Source organism: Neophocaena asiaeorientalis, unplaced genomic scaffold, assembly GCF_003031525.2.
Source record: "Neophocaena asiaeorientalis asiaeorientalis breed wild unplaced genomic scaffold, Neophocaena_asiaeorientalis_V1.1 scaffold220, whole genome shotgun sequence".
NCBI lineage: Eukaryota > Metazoa > Chordata > Mammalia > Artiodactyla > Phocoenidae > Neophocaena > Neophocaena asiaeorientalis.
The window spans coordinates 3,502,440-3,526,985 of NW_020174042.1; the positions used below are offsets into that span (position 1 = coordinate 3,502,440).

General features: G+C 43.4%; 1 protein-coding gene across 1 annotated transcript in view; it reads right to left on the reverse strand.

Annotated features, from left to right (window-relative positions):
• Nucleotides 1-13,872, reverse strand: part of FRMD3 (FERM domain containing 3) — a 294,060-nt gene extending 280,188 nt beyond the window's left edge. Inside the window, exon 1 of the mRNA XM_024753892.1 lies at nucleotides 13,585-13,872. Coding sequence (XP_024609660.1) covers nucleotides 13,585-13,731 — 147 coding nt within the window. The 5' untranslated portion in view covers nucleotides 13,732-13,872. The remainder of the gene's footprint in view (nucleotides 1-13,584) is intronic.
• Between the last annotated feature and the right edge of the window lie 10,674 nt (nucleotides 13,873-24,546).

Here is a 24,546-nt window from a genome sequence, read left to right on the forward strand (position 1 = left end):
TGACAAGGCTCCAGGTGGTATGAAGTGTTTTTTCCACCCCTGACTTCAGAGATTTTATTACTCTTCTACCTAAGCCTTCAAAACAAAGAGAGCCTGACCAGGATGTAACTAGTGCCTAACAAAAAAACTTTACTTTCATATTTTTCTAGCAGTCTTCTAAATACCATGGCCTGGGATTGCTAAGAATTTGACTTCCTGAGTCAATCTCAAAACTACAAGGTAAATTACCACAGAGGATAGATAGACAATTCTATGACATCATCCTTCCTCTTTTTCTCCTTTGTAATTTTTTGCAAATTACTTTGAAATTTCAAAATACAAGCAACGTATTGCTTGGTACCATGCCAAACATGGAAAGGGAAGATATCTTTCAATTATCTAGCAATGTTAGGTGCCAATTCATAATTATCTGATCAATTGATGTCAATTTTCATTTGGAAGCACATTGAGCCATATATTGACTAAAGAAAGTAGAGAAGAACTAAAACTGTGTCCTTAGATGACAGTTCTAAGACATCAACATGCTTTCTTTACCCAGAAATATGGTCAGTGTGAGTTTTTTTCCTTGTGCTATTAACAGTCGTCAGTGGAAAAGAATTACATCATTTAGACTGCCAAGAAAGATTCAAAAACAAAAGAAGCGTAGTATTTAGTATTTAGTAGGAGCAAATCGATAACCCAAGACACCATACCCCACCCTAATTTTGCTAAATAGGCAACTTCAGGCAAATCACACCTCTGATCTCAATTTAATCAACTAGCTAACACAATTTATGAGCATACTACTCAAGGATATCAAGAGGCATATGAGTAGAAAGAAAGGATGCTGCTAAACAAGAACCAATAGACTCCCACCATCATAACACTGTAGATGACACCTACATATGGATGAAGATCACAGAGACTAGCATTATTTTCAGAACAATGGGCAGTCATATGTGTACAGACCAGCCCAAAAAATAACATTGGTTAGTAACATCAAGGAAGAATTATTAGCCAACTTACTGAGTAGGCTTTTGTCCTCTCTTCTATTAATAAAGCTAATTAGTTACTGATTTATTTTAAGATTGCTTAATTTTATTACCAATCCATTAGTAAATGATATTGCACTTGAATTTTCACAGTTTGCATATTAAGACCCTGATTCAGTCAATCCTTTCCAGACTAACATTCACCATCAATTGGTGATGCTTAATGTTGCCTTAAAGCAACAAATTATGCTTCTGAGGTGAGAGGTAATAAACCAAACTGTAATCTGTTAATATGCTAATTGCTTCCCCTGCTACAGAATAATCATATTTCAAACCTTAGCATAATAATAGATATATTCAGACAAAGCTCTGTTGTATATCTAAGATCCAGGTCATTATGTTACTAATATTAAATTATTTCGGGCTTCCCTGGTGGCGCAGTGGTTGAGAGTCCGCCTGCCGATGCAGGGGGCACGGGTTCGTGCCCCAGTCCGGGAAGATCCCACATGGCGCGGAGCGGCTGGGCCCTTGAGCCATGGCCGCTGAGCCTGCGCGTGTGGAGCCTGTGCTCTGCAACGGGAGAGGCCACAACAGTGAGAGGCCCGCATACCGCAAAAACAAAAACAAAAACAAAACAAAACAAAAATTATTTCTTTGAGGGATTTTACAGAACTTGAATTTATTTTAATCAACATTCACAATAATCTCCTGGAAACTAAATAGAAAACAAAATTTGCCATTGGAGATATCTGAGACATAAATAAATATTTTAAAAAGATAAATTATTGCAGCATAATTTGCAAAGTTGCTCCTCATATGACATGTCGACTTCAATTTTACACCACGTTGATAGGATTTTAAAATGTATTATCTATTTAATGTTCATGACACTGTCTCAAAGCGTAACTTCCCTAGAGTGAAAATCCTATGCTTTGTAACTCAGAGACTTATAACTGGGAGAGGCCTTTTTTTCATCTGTTATTCCAAGCTAGAAAATGAGAATTAAGAGAAGGAAAGTGCTTTTCCACTGAGGACTCTGAGTTGGCTGCCTTTTTTTCTTGCAGAAGAAAATGGAGAAGCTCTCGTTCAGGTGGGAATTGCCAGACTAACGGAAAATGATCAAGTGCTCTTGGAAAGAATTCCAGAGCTCAAACTCCATTGGTTTGATCTACAAGGATGCCCCAAGCAGAAAGACAAAAATGGAAGACCCATCATAATAGTTTCATTCATACCACATGGTTTCTACCACCACTTGCATGAATACTAAAGACTCTCTTATCTGTGTCTCCACGCCAGATCTCTCTGCTGACTTTCATTCCTTATTTCCAACTGGCTACCAGTAATTCTCCACTCAGATTCCCTACAGGCACCACGAAGTCAACATGCCCAGACTCAACATCTTCTCCCCTAACCTGCTTCTCCTTTATTCTGTCTTCTCAGGGTCAGTTTCACGGGTGTGGGATCCATGCTAAGAAGGATCCCACACCTGGTTTAACGGTCTGTTCTTGTGATCTTGAAATTCTTAATAATTTTTAACAAGGAGTCCCATATTTTCATTTTCCAGTGGGTCCCCGAAATTTGTGGCCAGTACTGGATTGGTATCACCATGACCCCTGTCACTGAAACCAACCACCTGGGACTAATCCCAGATTCTCCCTTCTTTCATTTCTATGTCCAATCACGCTGTTTCATGGCCATGGCTTTACACCAAGCAAGGGCTCATCGTGTTTGGAACGCCTTTTTCCCTTCTTCAAAGAATTGATTTCCACTTGTCCTTTAATTATTAATCAAGATTCATCTACACCAGGGGTACTGATTGATGTCTCAGTCTCATACAGACGCCTCCTCTTGGTCCTCCACACACATAGATCTGTCATTTTGTCCATGAATCATTATCTTGCTTCTCTGCCTCCAAATGACTATCAGCCCCTTGATGTCTGATTTTATTTTCTTTTTATCTCTAGTGCCCAGCTCTGTGCTTGGCATGTAGAAGATATTTTTCAAATGTTTACTGAATAAGATTGATGCTATTTCAAAAAACTTTACTAATTCACTTTTGAAAAACATGATTGCTTGATCTATACAAATGTTCCCTCCCTTTAGAATTAACTTCATGTTTTTCCAAAGTGATCCTCTCACTTCCCTCATGCACCTTCAGGGAAAGTCACCAGACAAACAGCTCCAGAGCTTATGTTACACCTCAAATGTATTTTTCACTGTCCTCTGGGGTCACTGTCCCCCGAGGTCACTTCTGAAAGCGAGAACAGCTGGGTACCCTAAGCCTCTGGGAATTTCCAGGCACTGATGGCTTATACACAATGATTTGTTTGTGCCAAGAAGTTGCCAGAGTTCCTCCACAATGCCACCAGAGTCCAGGATACAGGAAAGCAAGAGTGGGAAGTGTGGCCCAGAGGGACAAGAATTCTCTCATTAATCCTGGGCCCCCATGCGCTCTCACGGACGTCCAACGCTTCATCAGATTGGCCAACACAGGAAATCCTGTTTGAAAAACAATCTCTTGATTTGGCTGGGGCGGGGAGTCAAAAGAAATCATTTCATCCGCAGCAACAATATCTAATCAGCACTTCAGTCTATCAGTGATAGATACACCTGGATGGATTTCTTTATTCATTCACTCACTCATTCACTGAACCTCTACTGAGGGAAATGTGCCAGGTGAGGTATTATCAAGGGAGACAAGGGCCAAAAAGCCCCACACTCAAGGAAATTAAGAATGTTATTATAGGGGCTTCCCCGGTGGCGCAGTGGTTGAGAGTCCGCCTGCCGATGCATGGGACACAGGTTCGTGCCCCGGTCCGGGAGGATCCCACATGACGCGGAGCGGCTGGGCCCGTGAGCCATGGCCGCTGAGCCTGCGCGTCCGGGGCCTGTGCTCCGCAACGGGAGGGGCCGCGGCGGTGAGAGGCCCGCGTACCGCGAAAAAAAAAAAAAAAGAATGTTATTATAGGGTTTCCCTTGTGGCGCAATGGTTGAGAGTCCGCCTGCCGATGCATGGGACACAGGTTCGTGCCCCGGTCCGGGAGGATCCCACATGACGCGGAGCGGCTGGGCCCGTGAGCCATGGCCGCTGAGCCTGCGCGTCCGGAGCCTGTGCTCAGCAACGGGAGAGGCCACAGCAGTGAGAGGCCCGCGTACCACAAAGAAAAAGAATGCTATTATAAAACAGATAAATTTCACTAACGCCTTACTATTCCAAGTGGGGTTCACAGAACAGCAGCATCAGCATCATTTGGAAGCCTATTAGAAATGCAGAATTTCAGGGCACTCCTCAGGACCTCCTGAATCAGAAGGTGCATTTTAACAACAGAACAGAAGATCCACATGAATGTCAGAGACTGAAAAGCATTTATACATCCCTCCCGAGAGTTGAACGCCAACTCTTTTTAGCCTGAATTAAGTTCAAACCTCAGTTGTAAAACCTGCCCTAATGGCTCCTGGTCATAATCCCATTTTTCCCCATCTGCGGACTCCACATTTGGCTCTCTGCTATTTCATAGGAGGGGCAACTTGAATCCTTCCCCACACAAAGTGGGAACTGAGAGAGAACCCTGCTAGCTATTAAATGTCTATCACTCACGCATGTGAATCTCATACTAGATTCTCCCAGGGACAAATTCTGATATTTCTCTTCCTGCCATGTTTTGTTTTTTAACATCTTTATTGCAGTATAATTGCTTTACAATGGTGTGTCAGTTTCTGCTTTATAACAAAGTGAATCAGCTATACATATACATATATCCCCATATCTCCTCCCTCTTGCGGCTCCCTTCCACCCTCCCTATCCCACGTTTTTAAGAGTTCCCAAAATGCCTACTCAGAAAAAGAAGTAACAACTTAAGAATTCAGTGACTGATAGACCTGATTCAAGAAGTTTACATGTTAATGCACTGTTGCTGTACATTTTCCATAATCAAAAGAGGGGTCTTAGAGTAAGACAAGGCTTTATCTAATTATTAGAGTTGAAAAAAATCAAGATTCAGCTGGAGAGCAAGTGCAATTGGGAAGTGCTTACGACAGCAGAGCCTGCCCTTGATCTTCTACTCTTAATATTGCAATGCACACATACACACACACATGCGCACACACAGGTATATCATTCATATTAAGAATTCCAAATATACATATACACATTTTCCATGTATAACTGGGCTTTTTATTTAATTGACATCATTTCAAGTACTTGTAACTTGCGATCTTAGAGGCCCAAGATGCATGGGAGTTCTATTTTGTTTTACTTAGGGTTTTTAAAATTTTTTTCAGGAAGTTCAGTAAATTGATAGCCACCAAAACCAGCAATTCTTGAGCTCTTTGGCCTGAAAACTCCCTTACATTATTGATGATCTATAGAACTTTTGTTTATTTGGGTTGTATATCTCAATATTTGCTGACAATTTTTTAAAATATCCAATCATTGGGCTTCCCTGGTGGCGCAGTGGTTGAGAGTCTGCCTGCTGATGCAGGGGACCCGGGTTCATGCCCCGGTCCGGGGAGATCCCACATGCCGCGGAGCGGCTGGGCCCGTGAGCCATGGTCGCTGAGCCTGCGCGTCTGGAGCCTGTGCTCCGCAACGGGAGAAGCCACAACAGTGAGAGGCCCGCGTACCACAAAAAAAAAAAAAAATTCAATCATTGATTCATTAAAATAAATAATAAACCCATTGCACATTAACATAAATAGCATACTTTTATGAAAAATAACTTTATCTTACAAAATAAAGACTAATTTCGTGAGAAAAGTAGTGCTTTTTACATTTTTGTAAATATCTTTACTGTCTGGCTCAACAGAAGACAGCTGGATTCTCACAACTGCTTCCATAGTCAATGTGTTGCAATATCACATATCATGCAGCCTCTGGAAAACTCTTTTGTATACTTATGAGAGAATGAGAGTGGAAAAGGCAAATCAACATCTCAACAAGGGTGACAAATACAAAAATAGTTTTTTCAACAAATGGTGCTGGGACAACTGGATATCCACATGCAAAAGAGCCAAGTTCAACCCCTACCTCACACCGTATACAAAAATTAATTCAAAATGGATCAGATGGGGACTATTTTTTAAAAATATTTATTTACTTATTTGGCTGCGCTGGGTCTTAGTTGCAGCAGGCAGGATCTTCATTGCAAAATGCAGGATCTTCAGTAGCAGCATGCAGGATCTTTAGTTGCAGCATGTGGGATCTTTTTTTTTTTTTTTTTTTAGTTGCGGCATGCGAACTCTTAGTTGCGCATGTGGGATCTAGTTCCCTGACCAGGGAAGGAACCTGGGGCCCCTGCATTGGGAGTACACAGTCTTAGCCACTGGACCACCAGGGAAGTCCCAGATGGGGACAATTAGTGGGTACAGCTTCATTTGGGGGATGATGAAAATGTTCTGGAATTAGTTGCACAACTTTGTGAATATACTACATCTACTGAATTTTACACTTTAAAATGGTGAAATTTTATGGTATGTGATCACATATCAATAAAATAATGAATCAAAGACCTAAATATAAGAGCTAAAACTATAAAACTGTTCAAAGAAAACACAGGTATAAATCTCATGGCCTTGGTTTAGGCAACAGTTAGTTAGCTATGACACGAAAATCAGAAACAACAAAAGAAAAAATAGATTAAATGGATTTCATCAAAATTTTTAAAATGTTGACACCATCAGAGTAAAAAGACAGCCCTAAGAATGGGAAAAAAAAATCTTTAAATCATTTATTAAATAAGGGGTCTGTATCCAGAATATATAAAGAATTATTAGAACTCAATAATAAAAAGACAATTCAATTTTTAAATGGGCAAAGGATCCAAACAGACAGTTCTCCAAAGAAGATATACAAATGGCCAATTAGCACATGAAATGATGCTCAAGTCATTAGCATCAAGGAAATGCAAATCAAAACCACAATAAGATATCACTTCACATCCACTAAGATAGCTATAATCTAATAGATAATAACAAGTGTTGGCAAGACTGTGGAGAAATTGAAACCCTTATACATTGCTGGTGGAAATGTAAAATGGTGCAGCTGCTTGGGAGAACAGTTTGTCAAAGTGTTCAATTCAAACTATTAAACAGAGTTACTAAACATATGACATAGTAATTTCACTCCCAGGTGTATACCGAAAAGAAATGGCAAATTTCATAGGAATATGCACTGCAACATTCTTCATAATAGCCAAAAAGTGGAAACAACCCAAATTTTCATCACCAGATAAATTGATAAACTGTGATCTATCCATACAATAGAATATTATCCAGCAATTAAAAGTGAAGAAATACTGATACATGCTACAACATGGATGAACCTTGCAAACATTATGCTAACTGAAAGAAGCCAGACACCAAAGATCATTGTATGATTTCATTTTTATCAAATGGCCACAAGAGACAAATCTCTGGAGACAGAAATTAGATGAGTGATTGCCTAGGGCTAGGAGGTTTAGGGGGAAAGGGGAGTGTGACTACTAAAGGGCACAGGGTTTCTTTTGGGGATGATGAAAATGTTCCAAAATTGCTTGTGGTAATGGTTGCACAACTCTGTGAAGATCTTAAAAATGTACAATTTTAAATGGGTGAATTTTATGGGATGTAAATTATACCTTGATAAAACTCTTTTACCCAGAAGAGGAAAACATCTTATTATTATTTTGAAAATAGTCTGAACCTCATAGGCCCCCTGCAAGGATCTCAGGGACTCCCGGGGGTCCCCAGAACACACTTTGAGAATCACTGACCCACACAAAGAATCTAGTGTGGTTAACTTCTAGCAGCCCTCCCCCCTCCCCCCTCCTCCTTCGGAGGAGAGCCCTGATTTCTAGGCATTGACCTCTCCCCCATGCAGACCACCACCAGGAAGGAAGCTGATTCCACTCTGATCCCCAGGTTCAGGTTCAGGTCACCTTAAGCTAATCAGCACATTCCCTTCTATGGATTACACTCACTGTTCAGGGTGGGCATGTGACCCAGGAGGTCTGATCAGAATGACTGCAGGACTTTTGCTTGGAATGCTGAGTGGGAAGTAGTTTTTCTCTTCTTCTGGAGGGTGTCCAATGAAAATGTGAGAACTGGAATTACTATAACCATTTCACTATCAGTCTGAGGATAAAGCCTCACAAAAAGGCAGGATAGGCCTTGAATTAGGTCCTTACTTAAATCAGCACTTCTGGACATGGGATCCAGTAAACATCCTTAGTGCTAAAGCCAGTTTGAATTAGAATTTGTTAGCTAAAAGCACCCAGCTGATATACTGTCCAAATGATGTGGAGCTAACAGTACCGCATTCTCCCCACAGTCAATACACGTTGCCTTTGCTTTGAGGACATCACGAGATAAGATCTTAGCAGACCATTGAAATGACATTACTTCTTTTGTCAGAATATACTTAATACAAAGAGCTGGCCCATGTAATCTAGGCCTAAGCACGTCAGAGCTAGACCACAGTATTTAACAAACTGTCTCTCCTATTCCTTTTGTGTCTGAACTTCACTGTAGCATTCTCAATGAGTTTGATAGAGAAAAGTGTTGGATTGTCCTTACTAGCAGAAAAGGCGTGGCTGTCAGCTGCACCTAGCTTGAATTTCACCAGCAGGATCATCATGGGCCCTGATATTTAGCACGTATATGTGTTTGCATGTGACCATCCAATTCCTGTTCCAGAAGATAAGAAAATCAGGATGCAGTAAACTACTCTCTCTCTTTTTTTCAACTGAATTAATTAGAATAGTATTCTACATTTGGGTGATGTTTTAACATTTGCAACATGCTTTTATAGACATCACTTCAACAACCCAATGGAGACTGGCAACTGAGGGATTATTATGCCCATTTCACAGATTAAAAAACAGGAGGCCCAGTGACTCGCTTAAAGTCTTGCACAATCAAAAAGTAATGGAGTTTGGTCTTAAAGACATTAGATTCCAAGCCAAAGCCTTCCCACTACTTAGGATTAAATCCAATATACCTTCACATAATAGTAAGACAACCATCAATATTTTTTCAGCTCTTACAATGGTCTAGGTACTAAGCGCTCAGCATATATCCCACATTTAATCGTTACAATAAGCCCATGAGGTTGTGCATTATCCCCACTTTACAGATGAGGAAACTGAGACCTAAAGAGGTAAAGTGACTTGCCCAAATCACCTGGCTAGTTAATGGTAGAGCCAGGGTTCAAACCCAGGCAAGTAGCACTCAGGAACAGAAGCTCTCAACCACTTTGCCATACTGCCACTTCAACAAAAGCAGAGATGCCTGCTCTATACAAGATGGCTTGTAGCTGCCCAGAACCCACCAGCTCAGTAAGGACTGAACTGATTTAACAACACCAACTACAAAGGACTATCCAATAATTTTTCTTGTTGTGGAATTTGGTCATACAAAGATTGCCTAAAATAAGCCTGGGCTTACTTAACATCTTATTAAACTTTCCTGACAGTTTTATTGTAACAATAATTGTAACTCAGTTTGACCTATTCTGAAAGACACTACTGCTTGCTTAGCCAACAGCAGTTCACCAGCCCCCTACTACACACACACAGGCACATGCACACGTACACACACCTCTCCATTGCTTCCGTGATGTCAAAGCCCACCTCCCGGAAGGGTGCAAATACCAAACGTACACGTTTCTATACTCTTTTGCAGCTAAGTCCTGGGTATAGGATCTAATCCTGGCCAATGGGATCTGAAGGGAAGACTGATGGGGGCCTCCAGGAATGGTGTTCCCCCATGATAAAAAGAAATGCAGGAAGAAACACGACCTCTTATATGGTGGATGTGTTAGTACTTGACTGACATTCAGAACTACTACAGCCACCTTATAATCAGGACTATAAATGACAAAGGTGACGTGTTGAGGTGGCAGAGTGGAAAGATGGAAAGTACCTAGGTCCACGCAGAGCTGCTGAACAACTCTGAAGCTACCCTACCTCTGGACTTCTCATTAGGTAAGATAATAAGCGTCCTTATTATTTAAGCCACTTTAACTTGGCTACTGTCTTATTTGCAGCCTAAAGCATCCTAAGTCTCAAGTCTCAGGAGGCAGCTGCAGAGAAGAAAGGGCTCTGGATTCTGAGTCAAATGACATGGCTTCCAATCTACTTACTTGCCAGGTGACTCAAGTTGCCTAATATCTATGAACCTCATTTTCTACACCTATAAAATTGAGATAACACTCAAGAACACAATAATATCAATAAAGTGGAGATAACAGGATAGGAATGAAAATCACATGAGATGATGTGTATACAACCACTCTGTCAACAGCAATGTTTTACTCAAAGGTAATCGGTCTAGGTAATAGTTAAACTACAGACTTTTTAAACTGGAGCCATCCATTCTAACCCAACTCCCTTACTTTACAAAATAAGAAACATTGATTCCAAATGTCAAATGACTCACTCAGTGTCACACGACTGGTTGGTAACATAACTAAATCATGTATCTCCTGATTCCCAGTCCAATGCTGTCATGCCACCCTCATGCTGACAGGTAATGAGCTACATTAAATACTGGGCCGGTAGCATTCATTCATTCAACAAGTGTTTACTGAACACAACTACATGCCAGGTTCTGCTCTACGTACTTCTGACTCCTTGAACAACTACCACAACGAAAGTTCCTAACCTCATGAATTTAACAGCCCAGACAGAAATTATTCAATCTACATCTATAAATAATTATTAAGTGCCTACTGTGTACTAGGCACAGTGCCAGGATTTCTATTCAAATACAAGTACAAATTTCTAGGCAATTCCAATAATAGCAACCATGTTTACCAGGATTTGCTAACAAAGAAATAATGTAAAAAGTCTATATGTTACTCAATAAGAGTCAGTATTAAAAATGGCAAGCTCATTAGAAGGAGTTGTGAATACCCTGCCAGCATCTGAAAACGTGGATGGAATGGGAAAGATGTCTAGGACTCCGCTCTACTTGAAGCAGCAAGACTGGACGAAAGAGGTGAGAGCTAAGCCATGTCCTTCCACAGTCTCCAGACTTCAAGGGTTGGCTCAGTTGGAAAAGCCCAATAGGGAACATTTAGCAACTCCTTCCCCTCCCCAGGCCTCTGTCTGATGCCCTAGACTCTCCTTTTGCTCCCTATCCGGTTGGAATTCCTCTTCCACTCTACCTAAACATTCACATGCAAATGACATAATGGGACAGCACCCTAGATCCTATGAAGAGCCACAGCAAATGACCCTTGGCATCTCCTACTGGAACTGGCTATCAGGCTGCTGACACTGAGCCATTACATTGTTTGTTTGAAAGGGGTTTTTTTTGGTCAATAACCACCCAAATTATATAGTTTGGAAAAGAATATTTAAAAGCTATTGTTTTGCAAAAAAAAAAAATCCATAACTCACATTTTGTGTGGGTTACAGAGGGAAGATCTGTGTAACAATTTACACTCTCTGAACTTTGTGATTCCCTAAAATGGAGGAAAAAGGCAAGCAAGAAAGGAAAGACAGGTGGATTCCCCAGGGCATGTACTGGTGACTCCAAAAGCTTCTTTTAAAAAAAAAAAAAAAAAATCATTTTGTCCTCACCCTAAACAAACGGAAAGGTTTTTGTGACCTTATGCTCAGAAGTGTAACATCAATTCCCAGGTTGAAATATTCTAGGAAGGTATAAGGTCCAAAATTATCAAAATAAAATCTTTTAATTCACTTTAATTGGTTAAATGATAATCACCATTTGGGGGCAGATGTGCCTCCAAATAAAACACTTGATTTTCTTAAGCAATGCCAAAATCAACATTTTGGAACACAGCATTTTAATCTCTTTGGCATCAGTTGGGCCATACAAACTCTAACGTTCCAAATTGCTATTAGACTGGCTACAATTTATTGTTTCCCAGAACACCAGGCAATGCATACATGTCCTTTGGGGACTATTTATCTATTCTAAGGAAGACTTCCTCCCCCAAAGGGAAAAAAAACCAGTGGTGTCAACTCCAAGTGGGAAAGGACAGGGCAGAGAAAGGGCTGAGAGAGCCCAGGAGAACTCAACAGCTCCACTCTCTGCCACTGGTTCCTTCATTATCTACTTATCCAATATGGGTTAAAGTTCTTGTATACCCACTTTAGGACTTAAAGCAAAATGCACAAACTACTCTCTCTGAATCACAAGACAGTACATGCCAAATGTTTCTGTGCAACCCCGTGGCAACAGAAAAACTGCCTATCTTGCTAATCCTTTTATTATTAAGTTTAGCAGCAATGCTTAGCCCAGAATGAAATTCAAGATCCTCCAGGAAAGTCAGTGGGAGCCTACTTTCCTGGGAGGTCATAGGGCACCACATTCCTCCCTTGAAACTTATCCAGTTGTCAGCTCACAAATTAGTTGTCACTGTCCCTATGTCACAAACTCCCACAAGAAAAGAAAAAAAAAAGGAGGGGGAAGACCATTCATTCATTCATTCTTGGTTAACACAGCCCAGAGGCAGATTCTTGCCCCTGGGAGACGCTGCTTCCATTCATCTCTCACCAGAACGGGGGTAGGGTGCCCAGTATTTTTAAAACAGCTCACTCTGTCCCGGAGCTTCAAGACTCAGGTATGTGAGAAGAGGAAATCAGAGAGATAAATAAGTAAATAGATTTAAAAGTCAGAAGCCAATAGTGCTGAACCCTGACATGACCTTTCCAGGTTGTATGCCCCAAGTGGGTCTTGGGACAGGACACATACCTGCCTACATATACATGCACTGAAAGAACACACACACACACACCCCACTGCAGCTCACACTAGATCTACTGCAAGCCCAAAGGCACTTACTACCCGAGGACGGGGTTGCCAGCAAAGCTGCCTTCACCCAAACAACTGTGGCCTTCTCCAACTTGGACGAGAGCAAATGTCCACCAATATCCCAAAGGGCGCTTTTTCCCGGAACCCAGGTCCTGCAGGGTTCCCTCCCTGCCGGCCTCACAGCCCTTTTCTTTTCTCTGAAACACTCAGATTTCACACGATTCCTTTCGAGGTAGCTCCAGTCCGCGCAGCGCGCGCCCCATCCCTTAAGGCTGGAGCCCGGGGCTGCCTGGCCTCTCTTCAATCCCGGGAAACTTCGCCGCCGCTCCACGCTGAGAAGTAAAGGCCACCGGTAGAGGGGAGGCAGGGAGAGGGAGCAGGTCCCTGGGACTGAGGGCACCTTCGGAGCCCGGGCGCCGGAGAAAGAAATGAGTAAACCCAGGCTGGTGTATGCCTTCTCCACGTGGAGGAAGGGAGGAAGGAAAAAGTGGGCGACATGCAGGTACCCCTCTCGGCTCTCAGAACTCATATATCCCGACGGGGTAGGGAACAGAGGGGTTAGAGTCCCCCGGGAGGCAGCTGCCCTGCGCCCCCAGCCTAGGCGCAGCGAGACTTGAGCGCAGCGTGTAAGCCAGAGGAAGGGGCCCCGGGAACGCAAAGCGCGCGCCTGGTGCCTGCGGGGCACAGTGCCCCCGTCCCTGGGTAGGGCTCCCAGTCTCAGGGGGCGGAGGAAGAGGAATGTGGCTTTCTAGCAGGCCCCCGACTGGGTTCCTCGCCCCTGCCGGCGCACGCCCACCCGCAGAGGCCCCCCAGTCCTGCGCCCGGCGTGTAGTCCACTCCCTCGCCCCAGCACCTGGATGTGGCAGGAGATCTCCGAGTCGTCCAGCAGCCGAATGGTGCATTTCATCTCCTGGCTGAGCGATTTGATGCTGGAGCTCCGAAAGTGGATCATTTTCATGGTCCTCCTGCCTCTCGGCACACAGTGGCAGGAGGCGAACATGCACCGCGGCCCGTGGAAGCGAGCGAGAGGCTCCGGGCCAGCGCGGCGCTCGCCCGCGCGGACACACACACTCGCTCACGCACCGTCCTGGAAACCCGGGCGCGGCTCAGCCCCGGGACAGCAGCGGCGACGGGCGCCTGCGGCCACACACGCCTAGCGGCCGGGGCGCGGCAGGCGGGCCCCTCCTTCTCCTCGCTCCCCTCCCTCCGCTCCCTCGCCTCCGCCTCCCCCGCCCCTTTCCCCGCCTCCGCCCCTCGCGCGCGCTCCTGCGCCTCCCTCCGCCCGGGCTCGCTTGCAGAGGATGCCCCGAGCCCGCGACCCCCGGCTGGCGCGCGACGTACTCACTCCCACTCGCGAGGAGCCGCGGCAGGAGAAGGCGGAGAGAGGGCTAATGCTGGTGGCCGGGGCGCCCCGGCAGTGGCCTGCTCCGCCGCCGCCGCCGCCTCTGCGTCAGGCTGGGCCCGGCAGCCTCCTCCCAAATAGCAACCATGTTTACCAGGATTTGCTAACAAAGAAATAATGTAAAAAGTCTATATGTTACTCAATAAGAGTCAGTATTAAAAATGGCAAGCTCATTAGAAGGAGTTGTGAATACCCTGCCAGCATCTGAAAACGTGGATGGAATGGGAAAGATGTCTAGGACTCCGCTCTACTTGAAGCAGCAAGACTGGACGAAAGAGGTGAGAGCTAAGCCATGTCCTTCCACAGTCTCCAGACTTCAAGGGTTGGCTCAGTTGGAAAAGCCCAATAGGGAACATTTAGCAACTCCTTCCCCTCCCCAGGCCTCTGTCTGATGCCCTAGACTCTCCTTTTGCTCCCTATCCGGTTGGAATTCCTCTTCCACTCTACCTAAACATTCACATGCAAATGACATAATGGGACAGCACCCTAGATCCTATGAAGAGCCACAGCAAATGACCCTTGGCATCTCCTACTGGAACTGGCTATCAGGCTGCTGACACTGAGCCATTACATTGTTTGTTTGAAAGGGGTTTTTTTTGGTCAATAACCACCCAAATTATATAGTTTGGAAAAGAATATTTAAAAGCTATTGTTTTGCAAAAAAAAAAAATCCATAACTCACATTTTGTGTGGGTTACAGAGGGAAGATCTGTGTAACAATTTACACTCTCTGAACTTTGTGATTCCCTAAAATGGAGGAAAAAGGCAAGCAAGAAAGGAAAGACAGGTGGATTCCCCAGGGCATGTACTGGTGACTCCAAAAGCTTCTTTTAAAAAAAAAAAAAAAAAATCATTTTGTCCTCACCCTAAACAAACGGAAAGGTTTTTGTGACCTTATGCTCAGAAGTGTAACATCAATTCCCAGGTTGAAATATTCTAGGAAGGTATAAGGTCCAAAATTATCAAAATAAAATCTTTTAATTCACTTTAATTGGTTAAATGATAATCACCATTTGGGGGCAGATGTGCCTCCAAATAAAACACTTGATTTTCTTAAGCAATGCCAAAATCAACATTTTGGAACACAGCATTTTAATCTCTTTGGCATCAGTTGGGCCATACAAACTCTAACGTTCCAAATTGCTATTAGACTGGCTACAATTTATTGTTTCCCAGAACACCAGGCAATGCATACATGTCCTTTGGGGACTATTTATCTATTCTAAGGAAGACTTCCTCCCCCAAAGGGAAAAAAAACCAGTGGTGTCAACTCCAAGTGGGAAAGGACAGGGCAGAGAAAGGGCTGAGAGAGCCCAGGAGAACTCAACAGCTCCACTCTCTGCCACTGGTTCCTTCATTATCTACTTATCCAATATGGGTTAAAGTTCTTGTATACCCACTTTAGGACTTAAAGCAAAATGCACAAACTACTCTCTCTGAATCACAAGACAGTACATGCCAAATGTTTCTGTGCAACCCCGTGGCAACAGAAAAACTGCCTATCTTGCTAATCCTTTTATTATTAAGTTTAGCAGCAATGCTTAGCCCAGAATGAAATTCAAGATCCTCCAGGAAAGTCAGTGGGAGCCTACTTTCCTGGGAGGTCATAGGGCACCACATTCCTCCCTTGAAACTTATCCAGTTGTCAGCTCACAAATTAGTTGTCACTGTCCCTATGTCACAAACTCCCACAAGAAAAGAAAAAAAAAAGGAGGGGGAAGACCATTCATTCATTCATTCTTGGTTAACACAGCCCAGAGGCAGATTCTTGCCCCTGGGAGACGCTGCTTCCATTCATCTCTCACCAGAACGGGGGTAGGGTGCCCAGTATTTTTAAAACAGCTCACTCTGTCCCGGAGCTTCAAGACTCAGGTATGTGAGAAGAGGAAATCAGAGAGATAAATAAGTAAATAGATTTAAAAGTCAGAAGCCAATAGTGCTGAACCCTGACATGACCTTTCCAGGTTGTATGCCCCAAGTGGGTCTTGGGACAGGACACATACCTGCCTACATATACATGCACTGAAAGAACACACACACACACACCCCACTGCAGCTCACACTAGATCTACTGCAAGCCCAAAGGCACTTACTACCCGAGGACGGGGTTGCCAGCAAAGCTGCCTTCACCCAAACAACTGTGGCCTTCTCCAACTTGGACGAGAGCAAATGTCCACCAATATCCCAAAGGGCGCTTTTTCCCGGAACCCAGGTCCTGCAGGGTTCCCTCCCTGCCGGCCTCACAGCCCTTTTCTTTTCTCTGAAACACTCAGATTTCACACGATTCCTTTCGAGGTAGCTCCAGTCCGCGCAGCGCGCGCCCCATCCCTTAAGGCTGGAGCCCGGGGCTGCCTGGCCTCTCTTCAATCCCGGGAAACTTCGCCGCCGCTCCACGCTGAGAAGTAAAGGCCACCGGTAGAGGGGAGGCAGGGAGAGGGAGCAGGTCCCTGGGACTGAGGGCACCTTCGGAGCCCGGGCGCCGGAGAAAGAAATGAGTAAACCCAGGCTGGTGTATGCCTTCTCCACGTGGAGGAAGGGAGGAAGGAAAAAGTGGGCGACATGCAGGTACCCCTCTCGGCTCTCAGAACTCATATATCCCGACGGGGTAGGGAACAGAGGGGTTAGAGTCCCCCGGGAGGCAGCTGCCCTGCGCCCCCAGCCTAGGCGCAGCGAGACTTGAGCGCAGCGTGTAAGCCAGAGGAAGGGGCCCCGGGAACGCAAAGCGCGCGCCTGGTGCCTGCGGGGCACAGTGCCCCCGTCCCTGGGTAGGGCTCCCAGTCTCAGGGGGCGGAGGAAGAGGAATGTGGCTTTCTAGCAGGCCCCCGACTGGGTTCCTCGCCCCTGCCGGCGCACGCCCACCCGCAGAGGCCCCCCAGTCCTGCGCCCGGCGTGTAGTCCACTCCCTCGCCCCAGCACCTGGATGTGGCAGGAGATCTCCGAGTCGTCCAGCAGCCGAATGGTGCATTTCATCTCCTGGCTGAGCGATTTGATGCTGGAGCTCCGAAAGTGGATCATTTTCATGGTCCTCCTGCCTCTCGGCACACAGTGGCAGGAGGCGAACATGCACCGCGGCCCGTGGAAGCGAGCGAGAGGCTCCGGGCCAGCGCGGCGCTCGCCCGCGCGGACACACACACTCGCTCACGCACCGTCCTGGAAACCCGGGCGCGGCTCAGCCCCGGGACAGCAGCGGCGACGGGCGCCTGCGGCCACACACGCCTAGCGGCCGGGGCGCGGCAGGCGGGCCCCTCCTTCTCCTCGCTCCCCTCCCTCCGCTCCCTCGCCTCCGCCTCGCCCGCTCCTTTCCCCGCCTCCGCCCCTCGCGCGCGCTCCTGCGCCTCCCTCCGCCCGGGCTCGCTTGCAGAGGATGCCCCGAGCCCGCGACCCCCGGCTGGCGCGCGACGTACTCACTCCCACTCGCGAGGAGCCGCGGCAGGAGAAGGCGGAGAGAGGGCTAATGCTGGTGGCCGGGGCGCCCCGGCAGTGGCCTGCTCCGCCGCCGCCGCCGCCTCTGCGTCAGGCTGGGCCCGGCAGCCTCCTCCCTCTCCGGCCGCGATCACTCTGGCTCCTGGTCGCGCACGTCCCTGCCCCGGCTCCCCCAGGCGCCCGACAGCGCCCTGCTCTGCTTGGCCCCAGGGACCTGGCGGCGGGCGGGTGGTGGAAGGCGATCCTGACCTACACCCGCAAGGAGGATTCCCCTGCGGGAGAGGATTACTGGACCAAGAGCGAACCCCGAGAGTGACATGAGGCCCTTGCCCGGCTACAACGGCAATAAGGCTAACAGTCACAATCCCTGGTACTCATGGGGATTTTTGTAAGCCTTTATTTTATTTAATATTAACTGAGAGTCAATCTCCTTCTCTAAGAAATTCAGAACCTTCCTTAAGCAATTTCTCTTTTTTGTCTCCCAACATTTCACTTCGATCTCTGGTAGCAGGACCTTAGACCCGAGCAAGAGGGTCCTTATCCTGCCCTAAGGGGGACCCTTAAGGGACTTCACTCCAGTATGAAAACTACAACTGGGGTTGAATCATCTCTCCCAACCCAAAGAGCAGATCTAAGATAGCCTAGAGATCAAAGAAAAGTCACCACGCAAGACAATCCAAGCTTTTTAAGGCTACATACTTGTCTCTTCTTACTGTAGCAAGCTTTCAGCTCCAAAAGAGTCAAGCTCAATACCCCAAAATTGTTATCTCAAATTTCAGGGAAGTCGAATAAGGACACTAGGGAAAAGGACAGAACAGAGGTCACCCAAAGTGGGATTGCAAGCAACAGCATTTTGAGGAAATGAGAAGAATCTGAGATTGGCTGTCTGGTCTGGTTTGGAAGGCTGAGATTCAACAAGTCTAATGTGAGCTTGGGAAGCCCTTGGAATACATGAAAAACAGCTGGGGAAATTACCACATACAGTCACCTGGAGTGAAGTACCCATTGAAGACAAGGCTTTGGGAAACCGAGTGGCCATGGTCAGGAAATAAAATGAAGAGCAAGAGGAATTCAAAGAATGAACTCAAGAGGTGAGCTTAAAACTGGGCCACTTAAAGAAAAGCAATGACACACTGAGTCCTAAATTCTCAGCTCGCAACTTTTTTAAAAAGCTGTATTCTTTCTATGACAGAGCTAAAAGAATTTTTTATTAATTGAACCACAAGGCTAAAAAGCAAACTCAAAAATTTTCTACAAGTTGCCAAATTACAAAGTCAATTGAATTATCAGCCTCACCGGATTTCATGTGTGAGAGATAATATCATCAGGAAAGATTGGGAATCTGGGAATAGAAATGGGGCCATAAAGGAGGATTTGGTTAATTCCTAGTAACTCAAGCCCCCAAGTCCCTCTTGACAGCAGAAGCAAAGCCTCTTCCCTTATCTAAAAAGGCTGTTCCTGCATTGTTTGAAGACCCTGTTCCGACCTCACCTGAGGCAGTTACCCTGGAAAGGGAAGACAATCTCCTTGCCACCTCTCGCCCACCACCTCTGACTACTCTCACTCTTAATACTTGAATCAGATCCAGGCACCCATGGAAAGCCAGTTACAAAGTCAACCCCAGGAAGAGAAAGAATTACAAGGTTTTGCTAATTTAACTTGAAAAGTATGTGTGTAAATAAACCTAAAGTTGTTGATTTGAGTGCACTTTTCAGTGACTCTGGTTTCAATGTACCATCTAAATAAATTGACTGACTTTTGGACTGAGCTAAATGAAAATGAGAAGGAGGAAATCCCCCAATATATGTATAGGAAAAAAATCCAAAGAATCAAGGAGAAGGAAACACTGAAGTGGATGCTCATATGTAGCCAGTTCACTTCTCTCATAACCATGAGTCCTGAGGGGGCCTCCACCACAACTTTGGGAGAATCATTGCTGAAGGAAGCACGGCCATCATTGAAAAGTACCACAGTGTTTGTTCTCTGTGACCAGGGGTGCTTTGAAAACCTCTGCAGTTAAAAGGAGCTCCCTGATTTAAATGGAGATGATCGGAGCCTGGATTAGCAGAGGACAAATACTGGTACTTAACTTTCGGTGCCCAGGAGGGCACGGAGACAGTCATGAGCGGTGGGACCCAAATGACTTCAGAGTGATGTGACCCACAGGAATTTGCTGATCACTAGACATCCAACTAAGGTCCTATTTGATCTGTAGAACAGGTAAATTTTCTAGGTCTGATAAACAAAAGCCTGACTAAAACTCCCCTCCAAAAATTTCCAAATCTGAACCTGTCCCTACAGACAACCAGAGGCATGTGAGTAAATGAAAAATGGATCCACCTGAGGAGTGAGAACACTGGCCACAGCAGAGAAGAACCGGCAAGGTCCAGTTCCTAATAAAGAAGTAGCAGTGGGAGAGATGTCTCATGCTTAGTGGTAGAAGCTGCTGCTCCTTACCGAAAAATTCCCAGCCCATGGGTCATAGCACTTTGATGAGCCACAAATGGAAAACAGGTGGCCTGGCCCCAAAAGCTTGATGGTTGTAAATATTGTCATTGGGTTTTTTAAAAGATTTTTAAGCATTTTTACAGCCATTAAAATTGATGATTGAAAAAGAAATACTTAGGTATAAATCTAACAAATATATACACATTCTATATAAAAACTTTGATGAAAGAAATCAAAGAATTAAATAAATGGAGAGATATTCCATGTCTGTGAGTGGAAAGACTCAACACTGTTAAGATGTCAGTTCTTCTCAACCTGATCTATGCAATGCGATTCAAATCAAATCCCAGAAAGTTATTTTGTAGATATTGACAAATTTATACTAAAGTTTATTTGGCAAGGCACAAAACCCAAAATAGCCAACACAATACTGAAGATAAACAAAGATGGAGACTGACACCACCTGACTTTAAAACAGTATAAAGCTACAGTGATCAGAACAGTGTGGTACTGGTAAAAGCATAGACAAATAAATTAATAGAACAGAATAGAGAGCCCAGAAATAGACCCACACAAATAGAGTAAACTGATCTCTGACAAAAAAGCAAAGTCAATCCAATGGAAAAATAATAGTTGTTTTTGTTGGGTTTTTTTTTTTTTTTTTTTACTATCCTTTTCATGTGCTGGAACAACCTGATATCCATATGCAAAAAAATAATCTAGATACTATTCATAAAAATTAACTCAAAATGGGTGATACAGCTAAATGTAAAATGTAGAACTATAAAACTTCTAGAAGATAATGTAGGAGAAAATCCAGCTAACTTTGAGTTCGGTGATGACTTTTAGTTACAACACCAAAAGCATGATAAGTTGGACTTGATTAAAATTAAAAACTTCTGCTCTGCAAAAGACACTGTTAAGAGAATAAGATAAACTACAAACTGAAAGAAAATATTTGCAAAACACATATCAGACAAAGGACTTGTATCCAAAATGTACAACAACTCTGAAAGCTCAAAATAACAAATAATCCAATTTTAAAATAGGCAAAAGATCTTAACAGACACTTCACTAAAGAAGATATACAGAAGGTAAATAGACATATGAAAAGATTCTCAACATCATACTTCATTAGATAATTGCAGCATTAACTATATTGAGATACTACTTCATACCTATTAGATAGCTAAAATCCAAAACACCAAATGCTGACAAGGATACAGAGCAGCAGGAACTCCCATTCATTGCTGGTGGGAATGTAAAATGGTACAGCCACTTTGGAATACAATTTGGTAGTTTCTTGCAAAGCTAAACATAGGCTTACCATACAATCCAGCAATTGTGCTCCTAGGTATCAACCCAAATGAGACAAAAACTATGTCCACAAAAAAAAACCTGCACACAAGTGTTTATAGAAGCTTTATTGATAATTGCCAAAAATTGGAAACATCAAAGATGTCCTTCAATAGGTGAATGGATAAGCTGTAGTACATTCATACAATGGAATACTATTTAGCAATAAAAACAAATTTTGAAAAATGAGCTATCAAGCCACAGAAAGACATGGAGGAACCTCAAATACATATTGCTAAGTGAAAGAAGCCAGTCTGAAAAGGCTACATACTGTATGATTCCAACTATGTGACATTCTGGGAAGGGCCAAGATGATAATAATAGGGGAAAGCAGGGGCAGGAGGTGGGGAGGTAGGATATACAGGAACTCTTTGTACTTTCTGCACAATTTTTCTGTAAACGTGAAAGTGCTCTTAAAAAATTAAGGGTATTTAGGGACTTTACTGGTGGTCCAGTGGTTAAGACTTCACCTTCCAATGCAGGGGGTGTGGGTTCGACCCCTGGTCGGGGAGCTAAGATCCCACATGCCTTGCGGCCAATAAAACCAAAACATTAAAAAAAAAAACAGAAGTAATATTGTAAAAAATTCAATAAAGACTTTAAAAATGGTCCACTTCCAAAACAATCTTAAAAAAAAGAAATTAAGTGTAGTTAAAAACAGATCAGGGCTTCCCTGGTGGTGCAGTGGTTGAGAGTCTGCCTGCCGATTCAGGGGACACGGGTTCGTGCCCCGGTCCGGGAAGATCCCACATGCCGCAGAGCGGCTGGGCCCGTGAGCCATGGCCGCTGAGCCTGTGCATCGCAACGGGAGAGGCCACAACAGTGAGAGGCCCGCAAACCGCAAAAAAAAGAAAAAAAGATCAATCTCCACCATGTGAGGACACGGGGAGAAGGCAGCCACCTGCAAGCCAGGAAGAGAGCTCTCATCGGGAACCCAATTGGCCACCACCTAAACTTGGACTTCCGAGCCTCCAGAACTGTGAGAAAATTAATCTCTATTGTTTAAGCCAACAACAACAACAAATGATCATTGAAAATATTTTGAACACCATTTATATGGCTCCTTCTATTAAATTCTTGCATTTAGTAAATGTTATTTGGGGGCATATAACTCCATGCATTATTGACTTGCCGCCAGAGAGCACCCAGCAGTAGCAACATTGCCTAGCACCTGCCTATTAGACCATCACAATTCATCTGATGGTTAATTTGGTTTTGGTCAGTGAGATGATTTGCCTTTCAGATGAATGTAAAATATTTAGTTTTCTTGTTAAATTAATTTTCACAATTTTTCAATTAACGTAAAAATATATTTGGTTTCTCATTGTTGATATTATTTACTATGAAATGACTGATTTTCATTGATTCTTTCCATTGTTGCTTCTTGCTTTTCATTTTTTATATGCTTTTGAAATTTGCAATTAGTCAAATTCAGGTATTGCTGGAATTTCTTTGTATTTCTAAAAACATAAGAAGAAACATAATGTAATGAATTCTATTCATTAAATGTATCTTTGCAATTTCAGGAGACTGATTTTTCAATATGCTTTATGCTATATGAGGGTATTAATATTTATATTTTGAGTACTTTTTTCAGAATTTTTGTTATTTAAGTGAAAATTAAAGTCAATTTTTCATTTTATTTACTGCACACTTCATTTCTTTCAATTTTTGATGTTATTAAATTTTTTGTGGTAAAATACAGATAACATAAAATTTACCATCTTAAGGGTACAGTTCAGTGGTACTAAATACTTTCATAATGTTGTGCAAACATCACCACCATCCATCTCCAGAACATTTTTCATCTTGAAACTCTATACAATTAAACAGTACTCCCTATTCCTTTTCCCCCCAACCGCCAGCAACCACCACTCTATGATTTTGACTACTCAATGTACTTCATGTAAGTGGAAAAATACAGTATTTGTCTTTTGTGACTGGCTTATTTCACTCAGCATAATGTCCTCAAGATTCATCCATGTTGTAGCATATTACAGAATTTTGTTCCTTTTTAAGGCTGAATATCATTCCATTGTATGTATACCACATTTTGCTTGTCCATTCATCCATTGATAGACATTTGACTTGCTTCCATGTTTTAGCTGTTGTGAATAGTACTGCTATGAACATAGGTATATAAATACCTCTTTGAGACCCTGTTTTCAATTCTTCTGGGTATATATCCAGAAGTGGAATTGCTGAATCATATGCTAGCTCTAATTTTAATTTTTTGAGGAATCACCATACTGTTTCTCACAGCAGCTGTACCATTTTACATTCCCACCCCCAATGCACAAGGGTTCCAATTTCACCACATTCTCTCCAACACTTGTTGTTTTCTGGGTTTTTTTGATAGTAGTCATCCTAATGGGTGTGAGCATCGTAGTTTTGATTTACATTCACCTAAAGATTAGTGATGTTGAGCATCTTTTCTTGTGATTACTGGACATGTATATATCTTCTTTGGAGAAATGTCTATTCAAGTCCTGTGCCCATTTTTGAACTGGGTTGTTTGTTTTTGTGTTGTTTAGTATTTCTCTATATATTCTGGATATTAATCCCTTATCAGATACATGATTTGCAAATATTTTCTCCCATTCTGTACGTTGCCTTCTTATTCTGTTAAAAATGTCTTTTGTTACACAATGTTTTAAAAATTTTATGAAGTCCAATTTGTCTATTTTTTCCTTTGTTACCTGTGGTTTTGATATCATATCCAAGAAATCATTGCCAAATCCAATGTCATAAAACTTTCATCCTACATTTTCTTCTACTAGTTTTATTGCTTTAATTCTTATATTTAGATCCTTCATTCATTCTGAGTTAATTTTTGTATATGTTAGGTAAGGGTCCAACTTAATTCTGCATACCCAGTTTTCCCAGCATCATGTGTTGAAAATACTGTCCTTTCCCACACTATGGTCTTGGCATCCTTGTCAAAAATCATTTGACCACATATGCAAGAGTTTATTTCTAGGCTCTCTATTCTATTCTGTTGGTCTTTATATCTATTATGCCAGTAATACACTGTTTTGATTATTGTAGCTTTATAGTAAGTTTTGAAATCAGCAAGTGCGGATTCTCCAGTTTTGTTCTTCTTTTTCAAGTTTGCTTTGGCTATTCAGGGTCCCTTGAGAGTCTGTATGGATCTTAGGATGGGTTTTCCTATTTCTACAGAAACCA